A 24906-nucleotide genomic window follows, 5' to 3' on the forward strand; every position below is an offset into this window, starting at 1 on the left:
CTGTGCAAAATAGTTGATGGTAAAAGACTAAAGAAAATTTCAGGAGATACCCAAGTTTTTAGTGAGTATAATATTGACTGGAGGAAAAAAATATATGATCTTCTATATAAGAAGGTTGTATGTATGGGCCTGAAGATAATTTCCAGACTGCTGGGTCTCTAATGTGCCAGTAGCCACTGCATTGTTCATAGAAAATACTCTGCCTCTTTTTTTTTTTAGTAAATAAAATATTAATGATTCATTTTTAAATATTCTGAATAATCATCTTTTATGAAATTATAACAAACTTGAAGTAACCCAGGAGACTTGTTTTACAGCTTTGCTGTAGCTGACTTAGACAAGGGAGTTTGGAGGTTTAAACACACAGTTGCATTAATTTCTTTCAAACTGAAAATAAGATAAGTATATAACTGAGGTTTAAAACAAAGGAAACCTTAGAAAAGTACATTCTTTATTTTACTTTTAAAGAAGAAGATTCATATTTAGCAGACACACATAATCTCAGTCATCATCTTTATGGCTTTATTGAAAAAAAAATCGGTTATGACAAGAACACAGCAATGAAATTGAAATTTGAGAGATGGAAACAGAATTGATCGTGGGAACTGATATGAGTCACCTGACAATCAGAGTTCATTTACAATTGTTGGGTAATACATATTTCTTTACTAAGAAAATATTCTGACAATATTTCCTTAAGACAAGAGAAAGGACTGACCAGTGGATCAGAGACAGATTCATTTTTCCACAGGCCACAGACACCACCACTCAGCAAGACAATAAACTGATCAAACTTGCCACTAAGTTGAATGTGCGTTGGTAGCAAAGTACACATTTTTCTCAGTGAAAAGCAATAGTAATTTTTTTTAAAAAGCAACTGTTGACATCTTTATGTTGTTACATATTTATAAAATTCTGGATCCTCAAAATCTATGACAGAGAAACAGAGAAGTTTTGTAGAAGGTGACTCTAATATGTGGTTGTCACTCTGCTCAATTTGTTGACTCCTGAAATTGATAGACACACAGTAAAATAAAGTTTTGCCCATGTGACAATCAGGTGATATTTCTGCAGATTTTTACCTATTATTAAATAAAAACATTATTTTATATTAAACAAACAGATCTTATATAGTAGGATATTTTTTAAATCTTAAGTAATTAAGATAAAAGAGAGAGTCCAAGAGTTCATACTTTACTGCAGGCTAATATGGACAATGGCCATGGAATCTCTGTAGGTAAATTTGCATTTATTGGAGTCCTGCCCTACTAATTGTCATAAGATCTGCTTAAATCCTTCTTAAACATTAAAATTCTTATGTTCTCAGACATAAGAATTCCAGTTTCTGATCTGAATAAGTCCAATGGGCCTTGAGCACAGGCGATCAACAGGACTGGGATGACAAAATACAAATAACCTTACCTTCCACATAAAACTTCTTGCTCCACAGTCAGAAGAAAGGTGTTGTGAAAGCCAACACTCATCAAAGAAGCATCCATCATTAAGTAAAAATAAGGCTATTTACTGACACAAAGCTGCTGCTATAACAAGCAGGTCTTTTAAGAAGTTACTTCTCATTTGAACTATCCGAAGCAATCACTGCTAAAGTCTCCCTTTAGCCATTCGGTTAAGTAATCCATACTAGCTCTCTTGTACGGATGGGTATAAATCCTCAGTTTCCTGCTTTTTTTATTTTTTACTGCGGTAATGAACACATAATATAAAACTGACCCTCTTAACCAATTTTTATGTGCATTGAGTAATGTTAATAATATCTGCACTATTATATAACAGATCTCTAGAACTTTTTAATCTTGCAAAACTGAAAATCTTGTCTCCATCAAAGAACTCCTCATTGCTGCCTCCACGTAACCCCTAACAAGCACCGTTATATTCTGTTTCATGATTGTGAGTACTCTTGATGCCAGCCTTTTACTTTTAACCTATCTGTATCTTTATATTCAAAGGGAGTTTCTTATAGACAGCATACAGTTGGGTCTTGCTTTTATTTTTAATCTGACAATCTGTCTTTTAAAAGGAGTGCTTAAATCATTTGCATTTCACATAATTATCAACATATTGTGTTTAAATGTACCATCTTGCTATGTTTTCTATTTCTCTATCTGTTCTTTGTTCATTTTTTCCTCTTTTCCTGCCTTCTTTACATAAAATTGAGTATTTAAAAAAATGTTTCCAGTTTATCTCCACCACTTGTTTCTTAACTATAGCTGGTTGTTTTATTTTGTGTGTGTGTGTGTGTGTGTGTGTGTGACTGCTCTAGAATTTACAATATACACCTTTTAACTTAGCACCGTCCACCTTCAAATAATACTGTACCACTTCACATATATAACAGTATATTTCGTTCATTCTGCCATCTCTGTGCTACTGTTGTTACTCATTTCAATCAATGTTATAAACTCTATAATGCATGCTTATCACGTTTGCTTTGAGCAATTTCTTTTAAAAATAGATTTTAAAAATCTTTTATATTTGCCTAGATATTTACCATTTGAGTGCTCCTCATTTCCTGTGTAGATGCAAATTTCTCTCTAGTGTCCTTTTGCTTCCACCTAAGCTAGCTTGTTCTCCTGTCCTGAATGGTGTCTGATACCAAGTCTGAGGTATATTCCCCGCTTCTCCTCCAGCTGCTTTTAAGACTACTCTTCATTGCTTGTCTTCGGCAATTTGATTATTATATGATCACATGTGGTTTCTTCTGCTTGGGGCTCAACAAACGTCTTGAATTTGTGAGTTTATAATTTTCTTCACATTTGGATACCATCCAGCCAGTTTTTCTTCAAATACTTTTTCTGACCCCTCTCCACTCCTAAGAGTCCAATTATACATGTAATTAGACAACTGGAGATTGTTCCATAGGTCGCTGAGGCTCTGTTCACTTTTTTCAGTCTTTTTCTCTATCTGTTCAATCTGATCAATTTTGATCAAATGCCAGACATTGTGACTTTAATTAATTACTGAGGCCTAGATCTTGTATTCTTTCAGAGTACTGGATTTGGTTAAGCAAATCCAGTTAAGCAAGTAGCAGATCAGTTTGATTCTTCCAAGGCTTGCTTCTCAGGCCTGTCCTGACGCGGTCCATACCAGACTACTGTAGGACTAATTCAGCCCCATCAGTAAGCTCTGCCCCTTCTGAGACCTCTACCAAACACCCTAGGTATCAAGACGTCTCTCCCTCATGGTCTGTGTGAATTTCATGAGAGCTCTAAGGACTGTTCAGCTTACTGTGTTCCTTGCTCTTTCCTTGCCTTCCTCCACAAACAGGCAGATCATTACTCAGCCAAACCCAAAGGGGACCACTGTATGTCTGGTGCCCTCTCTTTGTACAACTCTTTCCTCTCCATTACTAACCTCCCCAGATCCCCCTGCCTGCTTACCTCAGTGTGACTGCTGGGCCCTGTGTGGCTTCTCCCTCCCTCTCTGCCTTGACTCTCAGCAGTAGGTTGAGACATTCAGAGTTCACCTCTTTTTTTTGTGCCCTGCTCCCAAGGATCACAGTCATTAAACTTCTTGATGTCCAATATGTAAAAAACATTCCACATGTTTTGTCTGGTTTTCTAGTTGTTTATGATGGGAGGTCAGTTCCCATAGCAGTTAATCTCTGGTGGTCAGAAGCAAAAATTCTCCAAGGGTTAAATAAGATATTTTTCTGAGGCACTTTATAAACTGTGAATCGGTATGCAAATATTAGCACAAGAAAACACATCTTGATATAGAGAAACACATGCCTCGTGGTCCAGATTTTTTTTTCATTCTACTGCAAAGATTAGCAAATGAAGGAGAACACGATTATGCATAAGCTGAAATATTCTGGAAAGGTTAATTTCCCCCAGATCAAAATTCCCAAATTACTCAGTACATGAAGTTTCTTTAAGAAGTGTTCCTTTTTACAAAGCAATGACCCTATAAAAATGCAAATACTTAACTCTTACAAAGAATAGCATTATACATTCTCCTCAGTTAATCAGACTGTAGTTAGAACTAGACATCTCTTGGTACCATGAACCATTACAGACAGAACAGAGGGTTGGATGTCTGAACTGAGGGTGGAGGAGAATGAAGTTGAAAAAGAAAGTATATTACTAATGGGAAAGAAGGAGGGCAAAATTATCGACTTCACAGCTTTGCCCAGGGCAGGCCCCGAGGGAAAGGATTTGTCTGCCTGCTATATTTCCCTCTGGTACTATCTGTAATTACTATCACAGCTCATTGATTTTCAATTCTTTCTATTAATACATTTATTGGCCATTCTGACATTATTAAAATCAGTTCAACTCTGCTTCTTCAGTGGAAGATATCTCTTCCCTAAAATATGAAGTTTGCAAGTGCAGGTATTTTTTTTTTTCTGCTTTTTTTCTTTAAATGGTCTTCTCATATTAGCAATCACACAGATTCTGCATGTTTTTCTTTGAAGCCAGATAAGGACATGCAAAGATTTCACTACAGATCAAAAGATCTCAAACAGTGGGTTATCAGGGAATATTAAATGATAAGTAAATTTATATGTCTAAGATAATTCTAGCAATTTACTAGCTATGTTGGATCCTGGCCCACAGTAGGGGAGGCAGTAACGAGGTTCTGTAAAAGGGTAACGCGAGTGGCATTTTTATAATGCCTTCTCTTCTGATAAAGTCATTACAGTAGCGCCATTTTATGAAGCTTTTACACACAGAGATATATTAAATCTTGGTTAAACATAGTGGTTCACTAAGGAACAGAAAAAGTTAGGTTTGTTGTTGTTTTTTTCCTTAAAGCTACTGAATTTTAATGTTACTACCTATCTTAAATAAGCATTCCATGGCACATGTCTAGGTTCAGCTACAAAACTTGCACCTGTCTATTTCTTTAAGCCTAAGAATTGGGGTCTTTTCAAAACAGCACCTATCTCAAAATCCTGTCGATTCTACAATGTGGCACTGGCTCTCACATATAAACGGCATCTGAATTAATCACTATTTATCGAGCCCTGTCTATCTATAAACTTCTTGTATGAAGAATAACAAGAAACACAAAGCACAAGCTCTGCTCTTAAAGAAGTTGTAATAGAATCGGCTTAATTGTGCTAGTCAGTTCTTTATCCTTAACGCCTTTATGAATGTCCTACAGAACGGTTTACAAATGTTACTACAAGCTGCCTCCAGGGAAAAGATCGTTATGTGTGACAACTAAAGTTAGGGAGCTCTGAGGTATATCCATGGTCTGACCAGGGCTAATATTTTCTGCTAGTAGGGCATGGAGAATATAATTCAAGCTATACCTGTCTGCTATCATTTCTATATCCTTCCCAGCCACATGGCTGTGGCAGACATTGGGTTCTCTTCTCCGATGAACACATAGGGGTCTTTCACCATGCCATTACTGATTGCTTGGAACACCTAAAATTGCCAAAACTCCAAATCTCTTTCTCTTTCTCTACCACACTATTGCCACTAGTCTACCCACCACAAGGATCAGAAGAGCACCTGCCTCTATGAGAGAAGAGACAAAGTAACCAAGAGTTTCAACACTGTTGTGGTTGGTCCAAGGACTCAGGTCAGCTCCTTTCCTGTGGCAGATTCTTCAGGCCTTAGAAAACACCCAGTGAGGATAAGTAAGAAATGTTTCTTTCATGTCTCCCTCTGACATCTCTGCACCTATGTATTTTTTTTATATTTTTACTTAGAGACCTCTTTTCTTTTTTAAATGTTACTGTAACAAACTTCAAACATCTACAAAGTTAGGCAGAATAATGAAACAAGTCACCTTGTACCCATCACCCAGCTTCGATAATGATGGAATCATGACCAATCTCATTTCTATACCCACCAATTCTTCCCTCCGTTTTATTTTGCAGCAAATCCAAGACATTTCATCATTTCATCTATAAATACATCAATAACTATCCTTAAAGTGTATAAACTCAGAACGCTTTTTAAAAAAAAATAGTCCCAATTACCATCATTACACCAAAATATTATGTCATTTTTATGTTAATTTAATGATTGATTTATGGCTTCATTATTTTCCCCACAATATAAAATCTAATCAGAATTTGAAACATTTCTCCAGATATATTTAAATAAAAACTCAAATAAAAAATAAGGGTTCCAATCTTTTAGAGCTAAAAATAAACATAGATGTTGAAATCTCTAGTAAGTAACCTTATGAGAATTGCAACAATAGAAACTGAAGCAACAGAGCCCTTTTTATTCTTGTTTTTCTTCATAAGGAGAACATGTATTCAGCACCCACCCTACGCAAAAGGCTCTTGTGAGGCTGGGTAATTCACTTCCCTTTCAAGTGAGGAGAAATCAGCAGATGAAAACCAAACACGACCCACACTGCTGGCACCTGGCTGAGCAAGCATCTGAACTCAGATCTATCTCTCTTTAAAGTCTATGAATTTTTACTACTGCACACAAGTTGCTTCATTGTAGCAGGATTATTAAACTCATAATTGGAAATGCTTTCTCTCATTCCTTGCCCACTTTCAGATTCACAGAATGTCAGACTGAACCTGGGAAGGCCTCTTCTCCAACACTCCCACTGTACAGACGAGGTCCTAGAGAACTGGAGATATGAAGTAACCTCTTAAAGTCATTCAAGCTGGCAAACCGCAGGGCCAGGAACAAAATCACATTTCATGTCTTTGAGGCAGTACCATTTCTCTACATACCGCCTTATATCTGAATCTAATAGTTTCAGTATTCTTCTATCTGCTTTAGTCCTTTGCTTAATAACTTGTTAGAACATCCAAAAGCTGGCAGCGTTTGGGAAGCTCTTGTAATGGCAGGACATGAGTGCCAAAAGTCACAGACAAAGTCACTGCAACACTCCTTGCTGTGCTCCTGAAGTGTATCACAAGAGCGCATGCCCTTCCCGTGGACTGCTTAGCAGCATGTGCTGTGTTACTGACAAGCCTGAAAACCGAAGTCACGTTTCAGGAGACTGCAGTAACAATCGACTTAGATATCACAAAACTAAGGATGTGAGAATCCGAGAATGCTAAAGAGAAGGCACACAGAGTTGGTGTCAATATGCCACCGTATCTATCCAAGTCACATGGGTACAAGACGAAGACCTCCGCCACTGGTGAGAATGTGGCTTTCCAATATTTCCAGTTCTTATGTTCACAATAGCCCTGGGAGGCAGCTCGAGCAGGTTTATATCAAGGTATTGACTGGCTTCCTATTTTTCACTATGCCAGTTATAATGCTTGGATGAGTTGAACAAAGCAAGTATTTACTGAGCACTTACCATGTGCCAGGAACTACTAAGAAAATATAAATAGTCCTTGCCCTCTAAGAACTTACAATCTGATTGAAGAAACATGACCACATATACAAACAAAGTGGCTAATCCAGCTCTGAAATATTCTCATCAGGTCCTGAATTCCCTGGGCAGGGGGACATGTAGAGACCAGCTGACAGCAGAAGACCCGAGAGACTATTTACAGCAAGCAGGAGAGGATAAGCATATGCATTCACATGCACTGAAACGTGAGCTTCGTGTAAAGTAGCATGTTTCTTTATAATGCTGTGGTTGCCTGAAAGGCAGACTAACTCTTCTCCCCCACAAGACAAGGTTTATGTCTGTGACTTATAAACAAAGACTCAAAATTAGGTTTTCCAGAGTGGTAACAGACTCCAACCAACTTCAGGCTTTCTCATTCATGGTTGTGATGCATAGCTGCATTTCTATAACTTGTTATTCACTGTTACTACTAACATGTCTCAACTTTTTCAAAAGCCAATAATCTCACATTATTTTCATTTCACCACTATGTTTACATTTTCTTGAAGAATACAACTCCAACTAGCCTTAATAGTAAATGAGGAAAGAGTCTAGTAAGATCGAAGTCAAAAAACCTTCAGAATTCTAGCATACCTTATCTAAAAATAGTTGAGATTCTGAAATTATATAGTCTATCACTCATCCCATTATCTCCAATGAAAAAACTCTAGTGAAGTGACCAAAAAGAATTCGCTAAGTTTCTAGATTATTATCTTCAATTTTAAAGAAGAATTGATTTAAGGCATTACAAATTACTAAATATAAACTATTGTATTCTGTAAGCAGTTGTCATAATACATTTAATTAAATACTGCTGGCTGATTCTCTTGAAGTTTTACAGTAAAACAGAATGAAATATATCTGTTACATATTTAAGAAGTACACCAAAAAAAACTAAGAAAAATAATAAAATCAAGTTTCTAATTCTCTCCAACATATGCTGTCTAAATTAGGGTTAAAATACCAACATCAGCTCCATTCACAAGGACGAAAGTAAATTTTAATAAACAGGCATTAAGTAAAATCTATGAACCTACAATTTTTCCTGTCCCTATCTCGGGATAGAAAAATAGTTTCTATAAATAATGTGACATGAGGTTCTTATTCACTCTGTGAAATCTCTGGGAATATTGGCTTTTGTTTTTTTGTGCACTTAAATCTTCCATGCAGACCTTAACTTAGAGAGAATGCAGTTAGTATTAATATGATGGCTAAGTGGAGGGCCAAGGGAGGGAGGGAGCAATTAGGGAGATCGTTTTATGAACATTATAGATGTCCAACCAATATACTGTATATTTGAAATGAACTTAAATAATTTTATTTTAAAAAATAAAAAATGAAAAATGATAATAAAAGGGAAAAAAGTATATCATTAAAGATCCCCAGGACTGGTGACAACAATACACTATCCTGGCTTTGACTAGTGGTCCAGGTAGTATTTTCTAGGTAGTATTTTCTGACTTATTTGCCTTCCTCCAACAGGCATAACTTGAGTAGATCTAATGCTATTCAGCTGAAGAATATATGTATTATGAAATTAAAAACATTGTGAATATACCACTTTTCCATCTGCAGTGGAAAAATGGCTATCCTCTGAATGAAATATTATGGTTGGTATCATTTGTTAAACTTAAAGATGGGTTGTGCACAAATATATTCCGTTAAACCGATACTAATGCATTTAAATTAAAAAAAACAAAAACAAAAAAACAAAAAAAAACAAAAAAAAAAACCCAGAACGCCAAAGAAATAAATCCTTCTTGTGGTTCCGTTAAACAAAAAGGTAAGAACTACTGACTTTGTTGGTTATTATTGAGTTTAACTTGATGAGTCAGGCTAGAACATCCAGGTGAAAACTTAACTTTCTCTGAAGGCTTGTCTACACTGAACAAATAATATTAATAACAGCCACATAGTCTTTTCTTCAGTGATGCTATATTGCCTGAGTCTTGGACTGAACAGATGAGAGTCAGTCATTATGTCACATACAGAACTGTAGAGTTGTACTATGGGTTGATGTAGTCCAAAGTTCATTTCAGAGCTGTGACAATCAACACTGAACATAAAGGTGAAATGATATCCTCCACATGACAACGGTCTGTTTCATATACAAGGTTACATTAAAGAAGAGAAATATATACTGAAATGCTATACACCCTGCCACATATTGCTCAGAAATGAGAAAGTTATTGGAGAAACCCTCTAAAGGCCACATCCAGATCCACGCCCTTGGATGCCCTCATAGAAATCCTTTTGGTACAACAGCATCTTAACCTCTTGAATGAGATCCCAGATGAATTCATGACCACTGATTTTTGTAACAATGAGGTTTCATTCACATTTAAAAAATTTTTTGATTGTTCAATTACAAAATAGTGCTCATGTTTAGTTTTGATTTTTTAAATATGATACACTAATCAGATTAAGATGCAATATTTATATAATTTATGTCTTTTTTTCAGATCTGTACTGCCACGGTGTTGGTGGTTTAATAAGATAGGCAGGCAGTGTGCACTCAGATACACGAGCAATGCTTGCTTTCTTAAAAACAAAATGTGGTCAGCTGATGCTGCAAGCAATCACACTGCCCTTATGATTTTAACTAGTAAGGCTGTAAATGTTAAAATGTTAACAACTATAATCTCCAACATCTTTTTTAAAAAAATCTAGCTGTGCTCATAAACCTTTATATTTTTGGTAGCCATAAATTGTCATTTTGGCTATACACTGTTAAATAAGCTTTCTTTTGCTTTTATGCACTTTTCAGACTCATGGACTGCAATTTCATCAATGGTCCCCTCTCTTCATGGAGTGAAAAAGGATAAATATAAATGTCAAAAGAGAAATCCACCCAACAGACAGTAACTTTCCCATTCCTGGACTCTGTAATTGCCTAAGAAAGAACCACGTTATTGACATTGAGGTTATATTCCTATTTTATTTTTTTAATGCTTCCTCTTCGCTTTGGATTTTTATTAGCCTTTCAAAACATTCACCAATTTAAATAAAGCTATATGGTTCTTATAAGGTCACTATACCTTCCTAATTTCCAACAGCTACCTTTTCCTGGTTAGTAATATTTGAGGTTGCAAATGCATGAGAATAAACCACAGTCTTAGATGATTTTTCTCAATAGAGAAAAGCTTAGGCAAGTGAAAAATCTGGAGTGTCCTACCAATCTCAGGAAATGACTGCCACGATCTTAAAGAGAAGGAGGTGGGCGGTGTCAGGAACTTCTGCTTACCCCTTGTTCAGATTCCAAAAGCTCTGTTTTGACTCTGACTGCCGGCATCCCATCAAGCATTAACATTCTGTTCTCAAAGGTGTTGATATTCTGAGAATAAAAAAAGAGAGAGGGAAATTCAGCTGTAAAGCATTCAAAAGAGGACATCTGGTAGTCTTCCTTTACTGCAGTACATTTAGTACTGCTAACCTAATTTTTTAACAATGAAGTACAATTAAATGAAAATACCAGCATAACCAATTATCTCCTCATTCTGAACTTCCATTTGAAATAATGACCAAGAAGTTGAATTAATCAGTCTGAATCTCTGACCTTAGGGGTTATAGGTCAGACTATAATAAACTGGAGTAAAGAAACCTTACATTAATTTATATGAGGCTGGAACAATTCATCACAATTTTGCAATAGTAGAAGGAAATATAAGGCAATTTTCTCTCTTCCTTAGTTCTGGAGGTTGTATTATGTACAGAAATCCATAAAGGAGAAAACAGATAAAAATGATTTATATACTCACATACGATAGCTAAAGTCTAAATAATTTTTAAAACAAGATAATTCTAGACACACTGAATTTTGGTATCATGGCAATACTAATCAAATGAAAATTTTTACATAACACCCTCAAACATCTACATTAAAAACAACTGACATTGAGTCTTGGATTAAGAGTTAATTCTTAAGCTGAAGTCACAACCAAAGAATAAATAACAATTTGATTTTATTCTTTTATATGTTTGGCTCAATTCGACACATTTTGAAAGGAAACCCTTTCTAATGTGGCTCAACGGAATTTCAAACTACATTTATAAAAAGATTAAATCAAGGTTACTTTCTACTAATTTTTACTGCTTTGGGGATTTTCTGAAGTCAACCTATGAAGGGAGTCAGAGAGCCACATGTCAGTGCTTGCTTAAGGCCAAAATCCAGCTCGTGCGTTAAAACGTGTAGAATGCCAACTTTACCCTTATATACTGACTAAACTGAGAAACTGAAATGACTGAATTTGACTGAGTTTGCAGAATAGTCCCTTCACTCAAGTATAGAATGTAACCATACGACACTAAAATAATCTCATCAAAAGAAAAAGAGATGTTTCTAAATACTTTGCCTACCTAGTGACAGAGGTTAATATTATTTGTAAACCTTCAGGGTTTTTGTCTTTCATATTGTAGTTATTTTTGTACCAAACAGTTAAATAAAAACCCCACTTCAACAAATCATAAATTAAATGTTTTTATTACCGAATAATACCAACAGAGTGCAGTATAGTGAAGCTCTAATTATTTCTATGTCTTTAACTCCTCTTTTCGTTTAAGAGAAATACTCTAAGAAATAAAATTTATACTGCCTCTTATCACAACTATTTGCTCTGAAAAATCAACAAGAAGGAAAAAGCAAATTTACTCTAGAGTTAACTAATGGGCATTTAAAAATTCCATGCTACTTAATCTCTTAGGTAATAAAAAAGAAACAAATTACGCTCATGTTCTTTTCTTAGAAATGTAAAATATTATTAAAATTGGCAGGATACATTTATTTTAAGTTTTGCTCATAACTTGTCTGTATTTTTTTAAAAAGATTTTTGTATCCTAATAGATAACTTAGATGTGACAGAACTGTGATATCACTGGTGAGCTCACTTAATTTGTTCCAAGCTTAAAATCCTTCCATGGAGGCTGGTGAGTTGTTTACACATCAGGCATGGATCTCAAATCCTAATGTGTCACTTGCTTCCATGATTGGAAGTGGCCAGCTTGGTTTGCTACGATCAGCTCAGGAAAACCTGCAGCGACCAGCCCTCAACTGGCCTGCCTTTCACAGCAGCCCAGAATCTACTGTAACAAAGCATTCCATAGGCTGTTTGGCTGGTAGACAATGAAGGATGAGTTGATATTGCTTCTTACCCTGAGGAGGTCTTGTTCAGACGAAAAGGGAAGGAGATGCCTTGCAAAGGAGGGGAAAAGACAAAGAGCAATCCTGGAAAGTCAGGTTTAATGAACTGTTAGAATCTGATTAGAGGTTAATGTCCCTTTTAGTGCTTTGTACCAATTTACAGCTGATATACTTTAACCATTTTCCTCACTGACTGTGATAAACTCATTAGTTTAAAAAATGCAAGTTAACCAGGGTCTTTGAGGTTAAAAACTGATAAATCATGAAAACCTGACTGGCTCCATGTTCCATTGAGCACATTTAAGTATTACTGTATTTTCATGATGGTTTCCCTTGGACTGTTGTTCTTGAATAATTCTACATGTTAAAAACGGGATGCACATTATAGTTTCATGTAAAAATGAAAAAAATACAACACATTTTCAAAAATTTTTAAGAAATTTAGTTTTCCCTGGAAATATTTCTTTCCTTGATTTTCCAGGATCATCCACAGCCACAACCATAACTAACACCATAAATAACAATGTTCACAGCTAAGGAGCCAATTCTTAACTATTAAATTTTTTCAACTATGCAGATTCAATCTGTACATATGCCTGAAAGTTATATCGTAAATGTACATATAAAGCATATTTACCTCTGTATTCATGATTCTAACCCTGTTCAGCATAAACATAAGTGCTGAGAATCACAGTGTGTTCTAGACCAACCAGGAAGGAGTATGGTTTTTACAGAGCGCATGGTCACTATACAGCATTGAGGATACAGTCCTTGGAACAAAATATTGCTAAATTTATTTCTCTCACCTAAAATCAGATACATACAGTCCCAGTTGACTATAGACTTTAAATATGTAATAAACTCCAATAATTTGAAATTGCTGTCAAACCTATTTTGCCATGATCTTAATCAAAACACATTTGTTATGGAAACGATAGCTCAAATGATTCCCAAGAGGTAAATAAAATTACAAAGTCATCAATTTCGGTAACATGGTATTCTTTGTATATTTATGTTGTAGCAAACATTTTGATGCTATATAATCCAATATAATTTATATGTGTACATATATTCATATACATGTGTACACACACATATACACCTATGTTACTTGTTTTGTATAAGTGTTATTGATTAAGTCAAAAGCTACCGTTAGATTTATTAGCTGGCTGTTGACCAAGTACATGCAAAATGAATGAGAATGGTATTGTGGATATTCCTATTTGCCAAATAAAATTTGGCAACACAATTGTCCAGCCGATAGTAGCTCTCCTAGTCAAAAGCTGTATAAATACAACTGTCATTGATCCTACTAAATCAAAATATTTTGAATGGAATATGCAGGAAGGAAAGGGACTGATGTTCGATGATCATATCTCATAAAACTGAGAATGGGGGTGACTTTCAGGTCAACCAGTACAATCTGCCCTCCTCCTCCTTTAATACAGGTCTTTTCCTCTCTCTCCTCCTGACTGTGGGTCATCCAGTTTGCACAACTGGAGTAATAAAGAGCCAGCCAGTCAATATTTAATAGGCCTAATTTTAAACAAGGTTTTCCTTCAGAAGCCAAAAATATCTACTGGTGTTTTAATTTCTCGAGGTACAGGAAATATTCACTGAAATATGCATCTACCTTAAACCTTTATGTTTGACATGAGAAATATGAATCGCCCCTCCCCACACCTGAATTATGTTAACATATTACATCAAACATATGAGTAGCAATTCAGGATTCACTGCATCAAGATGACCGACGCACTTTCATAGGAAATTCTTAAGGTTTATAATGCAAGCATGCTAACTGGTTGAAAGTATCATCCTTTGAGTACATTTTCCAGAGAATCAGATTACAAGGAAATTAGGCTTTTGCTTAAAAAATGCTTCTTACAGAAGTCAACCTCTCCCTTTTCTTTAGTCACTTCTACCACATCAACAACAATAAAAACCAATAGCAATTACCAGATATGCCAGTCCAACCAACTAAAAAGCCATTTTTTTGGAGAAATCCTGTTTTATCCCTATACCAAAACTTGTACTGAAATACAAGAGAATCAGTGAATTCCTCTTGCTCTTTATAAGTAACGATAAACTCAAAAAGATCAGAATTATACTCAGCCAACCATTTCTGTTATCTACTGCTATGAAACAAATCACACAGCAGCATTAAACAACCATTTTATTATTCTTGGCAATGAATATAATAATAACAACTACTATTTGCAGATTTACTAAGGACCAGATCTGTGTTTACAGCAACCCAAGAGGTCAGTGCTATACTATCTGACAATGAGGCAACTGGCCACAAGGTTAAATTATCCAAGGTCACAAGATTTGTAAGTGGCTCATACAGCTCTATTCCAAACCAAGTGAGTCTGAGCCCATTCTAAGCTCCTAACCACTATACTATCTCCCTCTCTCCATCTCTCTGCATTCTCTTTATCAAAATGGGGGACAATATGAGCCCCTCTTTGAAGGCCTCGACAGAGCAGCTCTGGAATTTCCTAACAGTTCTTCTCAGGACTGACAGGATTTAGTTACTGAACTGAATGTGCAACTTCTGATCACTGGTGAGAATCAACATTTGGGGAAATAATAAGAGGTCAGGATAAGGCCCTGGTTTCAAAGCTATTTCGCCAAGTTTTTTTCTTTAAATCAAGCTTTCAACACATTTCCTTTGCTTGATAAGATTATTTACTCCTACCCTAGAAATATCTCATAATTAATTTAGTAAGTCAGTCCCATCCTGATGTCAACAACCAGGAAAATCTATGGTAATTTCATCTGCTAGCCAGTGTTTTGAAACTATTCATATCCTATTCATATCAAACTATTCATATTGAACGATTCATTCAATATTTTCACAAAGGGTTTCATGTACTTGGATAATATAGGAACTTAATCTTCTACATTTTATACTCAAGAGAGATACCTTGGGACATTGTTTTTAATTTATAAACACTTAGATTAAATGTAACAGTATACTTTTCTAAGCTCACATATCCTCACACTGATAAGTTAGAGAGCGTATATGAATAATCACAGTACCTGAAATGGTACAAAACAAACATCAGTTCAAATACAGACTTTGCCACTCCAGCCCAGTCTTTTATCTTTCATAGCTCTGCAGCACAGGAGAGTGGATATCACACTGATGACCACAGTTTACTGACAGAACTAAGAGCCAAACAATAGACTTACTGGGATGGGACTCTCAACTTAAATCCCCTTCAGTGGTTTCAGTGATCCATATATATATTATTCCGAAATATTTGTCTTCAGAAGCAAAAATAAAACCATTCCATAAATATCTCACACTGAAACATGGAATTGTATGTCTCGTGAAGACTGGTAAAACTGTGTGTGCGAAGCAGTAACACATTATCCTGACAGCAAGGATCGTTTTATTTCCTATGTTGGTAAAGTGCTAAATCACCACTACAACTACAGTTTATATTAATATTTTAGAAATGTGATCTGAGCTTCTGAATAACATTTTCTCCTCCAGCATTAACACATATTGTAAAAGATTAACATTTTTGTCATTGATATTATGAAGAGCTGCACACACTTGGGGGTTTTGAGTTGCCAAATCTTTCCATAAACACACAGTGAGGGTCTCTGCTATGCCAAAACCATCTCAATCTATCCGCGTCATGACTGTGAACCATGAGGCATACTGGGAGATAAGAGGGGAGAGCCAGGGACTGAAGAACAGAAACCAGGTCAAATACTAGAAAGATATCATGGCAAGAGAAGTGCCAACCTACCACCAAACAAACCCTAGAGATGGCAAAACTTCAGTTCAGCTGGACAGCATTCATAGTCCAGGGAGAGACCCAACATGTAGGAGCAGGTATCAGGGTATCGGGATGGGCTAACAAGTGATCATGGCGTCATGTAAAAATCAAAGACTAACTCAGCCACAAAAAAAAAGAAGGAAATCTTGTCTATGGCCATGCCATCCTGAATGTGCCCAATCTCGTCTGATCTCGGAAGCTAAGCAGGGTCGGGCCTGGTTAGTACTTGGATGGGAGACCATTTAGGAAGTTAAAGTGCTAGAGGCTTTAAAAAAAAGAGGGAGGAGGAGGAGGAAGAGATCTTGCCATTTGCGACAACATGGTTGGACCTCGAAGACCTTATGCTAAGTGAAATAAGTCAGACAGAGAATGACAAATAATATATGATCTCACTTATATCTTAAAACACAAACAAACAAAAACTGAGCTCACAGACACAGAGAACAGATTGGTGGTTGCTGTGGGTGAAGGTGGTCAAAATAACAAACTTCCAGTTATAAAGTAGACGTTATGGGGATGTAATGCACAGCACGGTGACTGTAGTTAATATTGTTTTGTATATTGAATTTGCTAAGAGAATAGATAATAAAAGTTCTCATCACAAGAAAAGAATCTGTAACTATGTTTGGTGATGAATGCTAACTAAACCTATTATGGTGATCATTTCACTATAATACAAATATCAAATCATTATGTTATACACCTGAAACTAACATAATGTTATATGTCAATTTTATCTCAAAAAAAAAAAAAGAAAAAGATAAGAAAGAGTATGTTCAGTCTTGGAAAAGGAAGGCAGAAATAAGATTCCCTCCACAAAACAGGGCTAGCAGAAAATAATTATGAGGGCCTAGCCACAGCAGAGGCCAGAGCTAGTAACAACCACAGACAGGAATCAGAAAGGCACCCATGCACCCCAGGCCGTGTCTCCAGGCTCCCTTCTGTGGGCACACACCTAGACACGGCCAGGCACCAAGAACCTGGCTAACGCAGTGTACAGGCCCCAGACATGGACAGTCACACTTGCAACACAGCCACAATATGATAGGGTCTCATAACAACTATAATAACAATTAATAATAACTACCATTTACTGAGCACTGACGTACCAGATACTGTTTCATGTACTTTACATTTGTTACATCATTCATTCGCTCACTCACTGATTTGATTTATTCAAAATATACTTACCAAGTACCAAGTACTGTTTAGGTATTTAGGATATACCAGTGAACAACAACAAAAAAAGGTTTTATAGAGTTTCATTCTAATCATTTAGTCCCCAAAAACCTTTTTTTAACTATGTCTATTTTAGACAAGAAAATTTAGGTTCAGAGAGCTTAAGTAATCTGCCCGAGGTTATGAAAACAGTAGACAATCTAACTCTGGGGCTAACAGCTATTTTCCATAATGGCCAGGAAGTATCAACTGCTAGATACTCTAACATTGGCTGCAAAGCTGTGTGAGCCCAGAACTGTCCAAGGCACTCTGGCTAGTGTGCTTCAGGCTCTCGACATAACAAAATACTGGGAACCAGGGCCGAAGTGGAGCGGCAAGGCAGAGACAGGCCGACTACGGAGACAGTGAAGGGACACAGTGTTAAAGGTCATTCTGAAGTCCTGACCCTACCCTACAGTAGGCGCCTCTATTTATCCAACGCGCCTCTAACCAGTTACCCAACCCCATTTGTTGTCAAAAATGCTCTCTCCTCCAGGCCTCTGTATGTTCTCTTTCATCTCGGTATTCATCACTACCTGACGAATTCTTCACTTGCTATTACACTAGAATGTAAGTTCCAGAAGGGCCATTACTTTGTCTTTTTGTTCATAATAGTACTTTTTTAAATTTTGTCTTTCTTTTGAGTGAATTTGATCAGATTACTATGGCCTTAATTAGCTTACTGACTAGAGTTTACTTCACTACCATCTTTCCAGAAACTTTAAAGATCAGCTAATCTGTCACTTTCATTTTTATAAACAAGAGAATTAATATGAAACAAAATTAAGTAACTTAATGCTAACAGATGGAGCCAGAGCCCTGGTCTGTTGAAACTCATTCTGCCTTATCCACTTCATCATTTTCCCCTCTTATTCCAAATCTTTATTAAATTGTGATGTTATCTGTATATCTTAAAATAGGAAATTTAAGTAAATCAGTTAGCACTGATGGCATTTGCTTTGGCTGGTCACTCTACGTTCAACAAACAGACTTTGCATTAATACTTTAGACTCCATAACAGTATTCTTATCTCCAACTTGTAATTGTGTCTAACATATAGCAGTATGGGCCCAGTGAATATTTGTTGGGCTAATGAACAGAATAAATGTAAACAGATATAAAATCAATTCATTCTCCTGGGTCTAACTGACTCATGTGATAACTGGTTGTTAACAGGTGGGAAGAAGAATATATGCAAAATCTTAAGGCTACGAAATTTGCCATATTTATGAAAAATAATTAAGAATTTCGTATGGCTTGAACACACTGTTCATTGGAGAGGAAACTGCAGGTAAGACCAAATAGGTAACTTGGGGTTAGGTAGCAAAGGATCTTATATGCTATGGTAATTCATTTATTCATTCAAAAATATTTCTTTAATGCCTGCTTTGTACTAGATAGAAAGGCACCCTGCCTCAAGACACCTTGAAGTAAATGGAGAAGAAATGTGTTTGGGCATTACCCAATAGGTAGCGATGGGGAGTCTTGAAGGCTTATTAAGCAAAAGCATGCATAATGTGTTAAAGATTTGTGTTTAGAAAGATAGCACTAGAATTAATTTGGAAGACGGCTTATAAACATATAGGATTTGATACAGAAGGGAGAGCAACCCGTTCATAGGCTACCACAATAGCCCAGGGGAGAGGTGGTAAGGGCTTGAACTAAAGATGTGGCCATGGAGAATAAAGAGGAAGAAAAGTATTCGAGGAAGAATGAATAGTCTTTGATGGGTGACAAGGAGGAGGAAGTGTGATGGTTGAGACAGAGGCAGGAGGAGTATCAAGGATGGCACTAGTTTTTCCAGATTGTACACAAAGGTTGAGGCAGGAAGCCCAGGAAGAAAAGCCCAACACGTCACATATTCCTCCAACATCCCTTAACGAACCTACCACACTCTAGAATACATGAATATTTGGGTATATTGTTTAATTTCAGTCTTTTTTGCTTATTCAGCACCTGTTACATACAGAGGAAGATTTCTCTTAAGCTGAGAATGTTAAAATCTTTTATAAGAGATATATAAAGTCAAATTTACCCAAACTCAAAAACACACAAAGTTTGGTTGAAATAGAGCGCAACACACACACACACACACACAATACACACACACATCAAATGAGTCAAGGTATTATTAGCTGGCATATTCAAGACAAGAATTAATTTTTTAACACCGCCTCCAGGATTTGGAGTTTTACAGACTTGTGGTTATTAAAATTGAAAAAAAAAAAAAAAAAAAAACAGAATAGATATTTGCCAAAGAACAGGTTTAGGATATTTGTACATTAACATATTCATCAGCCATTTCCCTTTATGAAAACTATGTGAATAGTAATGAAAAAACATCCAGAACACTGAATGGAATACATAATGAAATAACATCATTGGCCCTCTGTGCCTAAAAGAATGAAGATTACTATCAAGTATTAAGACATTTATTTCCTGTAGGAAACAAAGGAAATGACTATTGACCTATATTTCCACCTTTCTTGGTCTATAATGATGTCAAGTGGTTCCTTATCAATCTCAAATGGATTATCTTATTAAAACATGGGCTGTTGAGTGTCTCCTGCACAGTCTGAAGAACCAGTCTTAAAGAGTAAGTAAAAAAATTATTTTAAAGAGAAATAAATATCTGAGTTAATTTTTATAAAATTATGAATATGCTAACAAAAAAAAAAAGAGGACCTTAAGTTTCTCCTCTTGCCCAGAAAAATGTGTAAACTGCTGAACAGGTAAACTAGGTTTTGTCTTTTTCTCCAAGAATCTATATTCACTCCCTTCTCATTTTATACCTTAAACATTTGGTTAAAATTTTGTACCAAATATAATATTATATTCCCTGAAAACCCTAAGCATGATATTGGTTTTTAATGTATGTTTCAAAAAAGTAAAGGTAGAAAAAAAATAAACTCTACAACTTATTTCATCTATGAAGTATTGTCAAAGCATATAAAAGCATTATGTAAATGTTTGCCATGTTGTCAAAAGATGTGAGAAACTCAATTAGCATTAAAAGATTATATCAACAATCGTCTGGCCACCCATGACAGACACATCACAAAATAGCCATGTGTTGCTTGTCTCTTTATTCCCCCCAACACTCAGTATATCCTGGGAATGCAGTGGAGAAAGACATTCCTAGTTAGCCGCCAAATGGCCAAATGCACAGGCTCAACCCATAATGTAAGCCGCCAGTTTACAGTCTACCTCTAGCTGTGATTTTTCCAGATTTCCCAAATGATGTCTTTAGTTTTAATAATTAATTTTTATGTATAATCCAAATCCTGTACTAATATGACATGTTTACTGGCAATGCTATTCCATATATACTTTGATTTTATCTCAATACCATGTCCAAGAATTCTATCTTATCCTTTACTTTTCTTTACAGCATTCTATCTTCCATGTCTGTGCTTTTTCTGCACACTTTCATAGTTGTATAGAAGTGTGAGTTATAACATCGCCTAGAACATGTGCCCAATAAACAGACTTCCTGGGTTAGACTAAACAACCCACTTGGTGTATAAGTTTCTCACGGTTTCAGTTTTCTTATCCGTAAAATGCAGATAACTTCTTACTTCACAGAACTGTTTTAAGGATTCAATGAGATAATGCATATAAAGTGTTTTAGTACAAGTCTTTTATGTTAATAGTTAATATTAAATATTTAAATTAGTACTAGTAATAGTAATAACATTTCATTCCTTCTTCCCAAATTTACTTTTAAGAACAGATGTCCTAATATGATTTTTATTTGACTTTTCATAGAATCCACTGTTTTATGTGTTAGATTCTCCATATAATCTATTATACAACTGGAATGGTAGATGTGTTAAAAATACTGATGACAGATGATTGATCTACACAATTAATAAATATTTCTCATAATGAATGGCAACAATGAACTATTTATTTAAAACTCGAAGGACATGCATCAATTACATTAGGAGACAACTGCATAAACATCCTAAAAAGGACATTTAATATACTCAGATTACTAGACACAACTATGAAATGTCTGATAGTCCTTCCTAGCAAACAAATGATTTCGATGCCATGTTAAATAGCCTTTAGTTGGGGTTCCCCGCCTCCCTTCATATGACTGCCCCAAGATACACTGTTTTAAAGAAAGATATTTACTATTCAACCTATTTAACTTGTATGTTACTAGAAAAGATACCTACAGAACAGCCTGTAATTTGAGCTGTGAAAAACTTACAAAATCATTTGATCAAAACAGAAGAACTACATAGGAAATAAAATCCAAGAAGCTAAAAGTTTAAAATTTGCCTGTATTTAGGGCAATATGAAGCCAGGTCATAACATCTCTATGCCATTATCTATGCTGCTGTCACCTTGAATGTCCTTTCCCCATCTCTGCGTTTTCTCATTTATCAACCATCTTTATCTTGTCTTAGAATTTCCATAGGGCATGTGTGTAAATCAGTTAAATCCAGGGCTATTTCTTCCCTTTTATGGGTACTTCTCAAGTTCTAAAATGTAACACAATGAAAGTCAGAAAAGAAACAAAATTCATTCAGAAGAAATCTGGAGTATACTTTTTTTTTAATTAATGGGATTTTATAACTGCACAGCATTTACTCAGGCACTGTTACTTCCTGCCAGCCTCTTAACCTGCCCCATAAAAATAGAAACAGTATAATTCTGAATCAGTATTACTTATTGTACCCAGTAAGTTCTTGTTACCTTTTTCTGCTACTTGATATCAAATGTGGCTAAAATAAATGTTGCTTATAAAGAGAGGAAATACACCCTGCTTAAAGTCTGCTGCAAGAACTCGGTCATTCTTTTAGACTAGGGCTTTTCAACAACTGCAATATAGACGTCGAGAACAGATAATTCCTTGCTGTAGAGGCTACCCTGTACATCGAGGGTCCTCAACCCCTTGGCCCTGGATGGGTACCAGTCTGTGGCCTGTTAGGAACAAGGCTGCACAGCAGGAGGTGAGCGGTGGGCAAGCAAGCGCAACTTCATCTGTATTTGCAGCTGCTCCTCAGCTTTAGCATCACCGCCCTAGCTCCATCTCAGAGCATCAACATTAGATTCTCATAGGAGCACCGATCCCTGGTGCCAAAAAAGTTGGGGACCACTGCATGTAGATTATAATGTTTAGCAGCATCCCTGCCTTCTACCACTAGATCCTTGCAGCACTCCCTCAAGCCCACAGTTGTAACAATTAAAAATGCACTCAGAAATTGCCAAATTTCTGGGGGCGGGGGGAGGGGGATGGGGAGAAGGGTAGGAGAAAGGTACCACATTTTAAGCATTGTTTTATAATTATGGATATAATGAACTCATTCAAAAAGAATTTTACTTTTATGTTGAATTGTATACTGCCCTATGGTATAAATCCTACCTTAATACCAAAAGAAAATAATATCTGATATAAAAAATATTTATAGTTTACTGTAGAATATACCTCTTGGAAAATTAGCAACATTTTATAAGATGGGTTTATTAGTTTGTTTGAATTCCTTCTCCCCTTTCTGTATATCCGAATTTTCCCCAAAGCGCAAAGATTCCATAAAGGAGCTTTGAATTTGCTCATTAATTCGAGCAACGAGGCCTGAAAAAAAATTGTAAAGATTTCAATATTAATATAGCAACTCAGGGAGATCTCTAGACCAATTTTTAGACATGGCCAGTGAGAATGTACCAAATTAGCCTCAAGAATCCTGAAAGTAAGAAACTGTAATTACCCAGATGGAGATGGTGACTTAACTTTCAATGAGAAACTAGATGACAGAGTTTTCATTCTTGGCTCCACGTCAGATTTACTGAATGACATTTCATACTTTGTTTTTCTTCATGTCAAGAACAAAGTATTTCACAGTATGAACTGAAATACAAACCTGTCTATATTTTATTAATTTTGTTAGGAATGTTATCTTTTAAGTAACATAAAATTCAACACATCTTTATGGTCACACATCCTTGCAGAACTGTAGGAGTCAGGTCCATGTAGTTGCAAATGGATCAAAAGAACAAATTAAAATCACCACAGGTTATGTAAATTTAACTGCAGCAATGTCCTTGATAAAGAAGAAGAGAAGAATGCTTTCTTTCAAAAAATTAAAAGATGTGAAGAGTAGTATGTTTCTAGAACATCTTACTGCCGATTCATAGGAATAATGAAGGAAGTGTTTTCAGAAGATGAGAGAACACGCTGGCAAGGCAAACCACAAATTCTCTTCCATTAGTATACACACAGTCTGTACCTATGGTATCCAGGTAACTACCAGCTACGTGCAGCTAACGAGCAGCTGAAATGTGGCTAGTTCAAATGTGGATGTGCTTTGTATGTATAACACACACTGGATTCTGAATACTTAATATGAAAAAGAGAACGTAGAATATATCATTAATTTTTAATTGATTCATGTTGAAATGATATTTTGGTTATACTTGGTTAAATAAAATATACTAAAGTTAATTTGTTTTTTTAATTTTTAATGTATCTACTAGAAAATTTAAAAGTACACATATGGATTTCATTCCACGTCTACTGGATGAAGTTGTTCTTTGCTATCATTTCAGTAGACCTCAACCAGTATTGGTATCATGATCTTCTCTCCAGCCTCTACTCAATACTTTGGGGGAATTCTGAGACATTTTGAATGTCACAAAATTAGAGGAGTGCCAACAGCCTTTAGTGCCCAGGGGCCAGGGATGCTCAAAGTCCTCAATGTGGGAGTCAGTCCCACAAAGTGAAGAACTGCTTTATCTACAATCTCATTTGTGTCTCCACTGAAAAGCAGGCAGGTGATAGCATCCGCCAGCCACACTTCAGCAACTAATTACCGGAATCCAACTTTGTATTTTCAGCCCTGACCGCTTTCTCTCAAGACCCAGNATCTTCAGGGATAAACCATGTATATATATGCAGGATAAACTTTACCATGCTTTGCCCTTAAAATCTAATGACGATATCTTTGGTTTTAAAGATAGTGTTTTGCTGATACTGTGTTGAAAAATAATGCTCCTAAGATAAATTTCTTTATATTCAATTTAAATAACTATGCATGCTAATTACATAGTATGTAAATATATTATGTGATATTATGATATTACACGTATATAATACATAACCATATACATATATGTGGCCACATATGTACTATGTAACCATATATAATACTTCTTTATAAGTCATTTTTAATCTTTATATGCTAGTAGACTTAACTTAGGATTTTTCTTTTACCTGACTTCTTGCTTATAGTGCAGTCAGATTTTCTAAGGCTTCCTTTTGACCTAAATTTTATCTGACATCAAAGAGCAGAGATGTTTTCCTTCTAACTAGTTAAGGTTAAGTTCGTTAAGCCTTAGACCTAGTTAGGGGAACGGTTTCCATCTGTCCCAAGATGTCTCCGGCAGCAGAGAGGAAGAAGAGTGGTGACGGACGATCACTTATGGGACAAGACTAATGGGAATTGAGAGGAA

At 35.9% G+C, this 24906-nt stretch overlaps 1 protein-coding gene and 1 pseudogene across 17 annotated transcripts in view; one reads left to right on the forward strand and one right to left on the reverse strand.

The window, feature by feature from the left end:
• KLF12 (KLF transcription factor 12) overlaps window positions 1–24906 on the reverse strand; it is a 380325-nt gene that overhangs the window by 204448 nt on the left and 150971 nt on the right. For all 17 annotated transcript variants that reach the window (XM_039886852.1, XM_039886850.1, XM_039886851.1 and 14 more), the window contains one exon: window positions 10538–10627. In XM_039886852.1, coding sequence (XP_039742786.1) covers window positions 10538–10590 — 53 coding nt within the window. In that variant the 5' untranslated portion in view covers window positions 10591–10627. The remainder of the gene's footprint in view (window positions 1–10537; window positions 10628–24906) is intronic.
• LOC120622526 (uncharacterized) lies at window positions 16376–16494 on the forward strand (annotated as a pseudogene).

The sequence above is a fragment of the Pteropus medius genome, unplaced genomic scaffold (genome assembly GCF_902729225.1).
Source record: "Pteropus medius unplaced genomic scaffold, Ma_sr-lr_union100, whole genome shotgun sequence".
NCBI lineage: Eukaryota > Metazoa > Chordata > Mammalia > Chiroptera > Pteropodidae > Pteropus > Pteropus medius.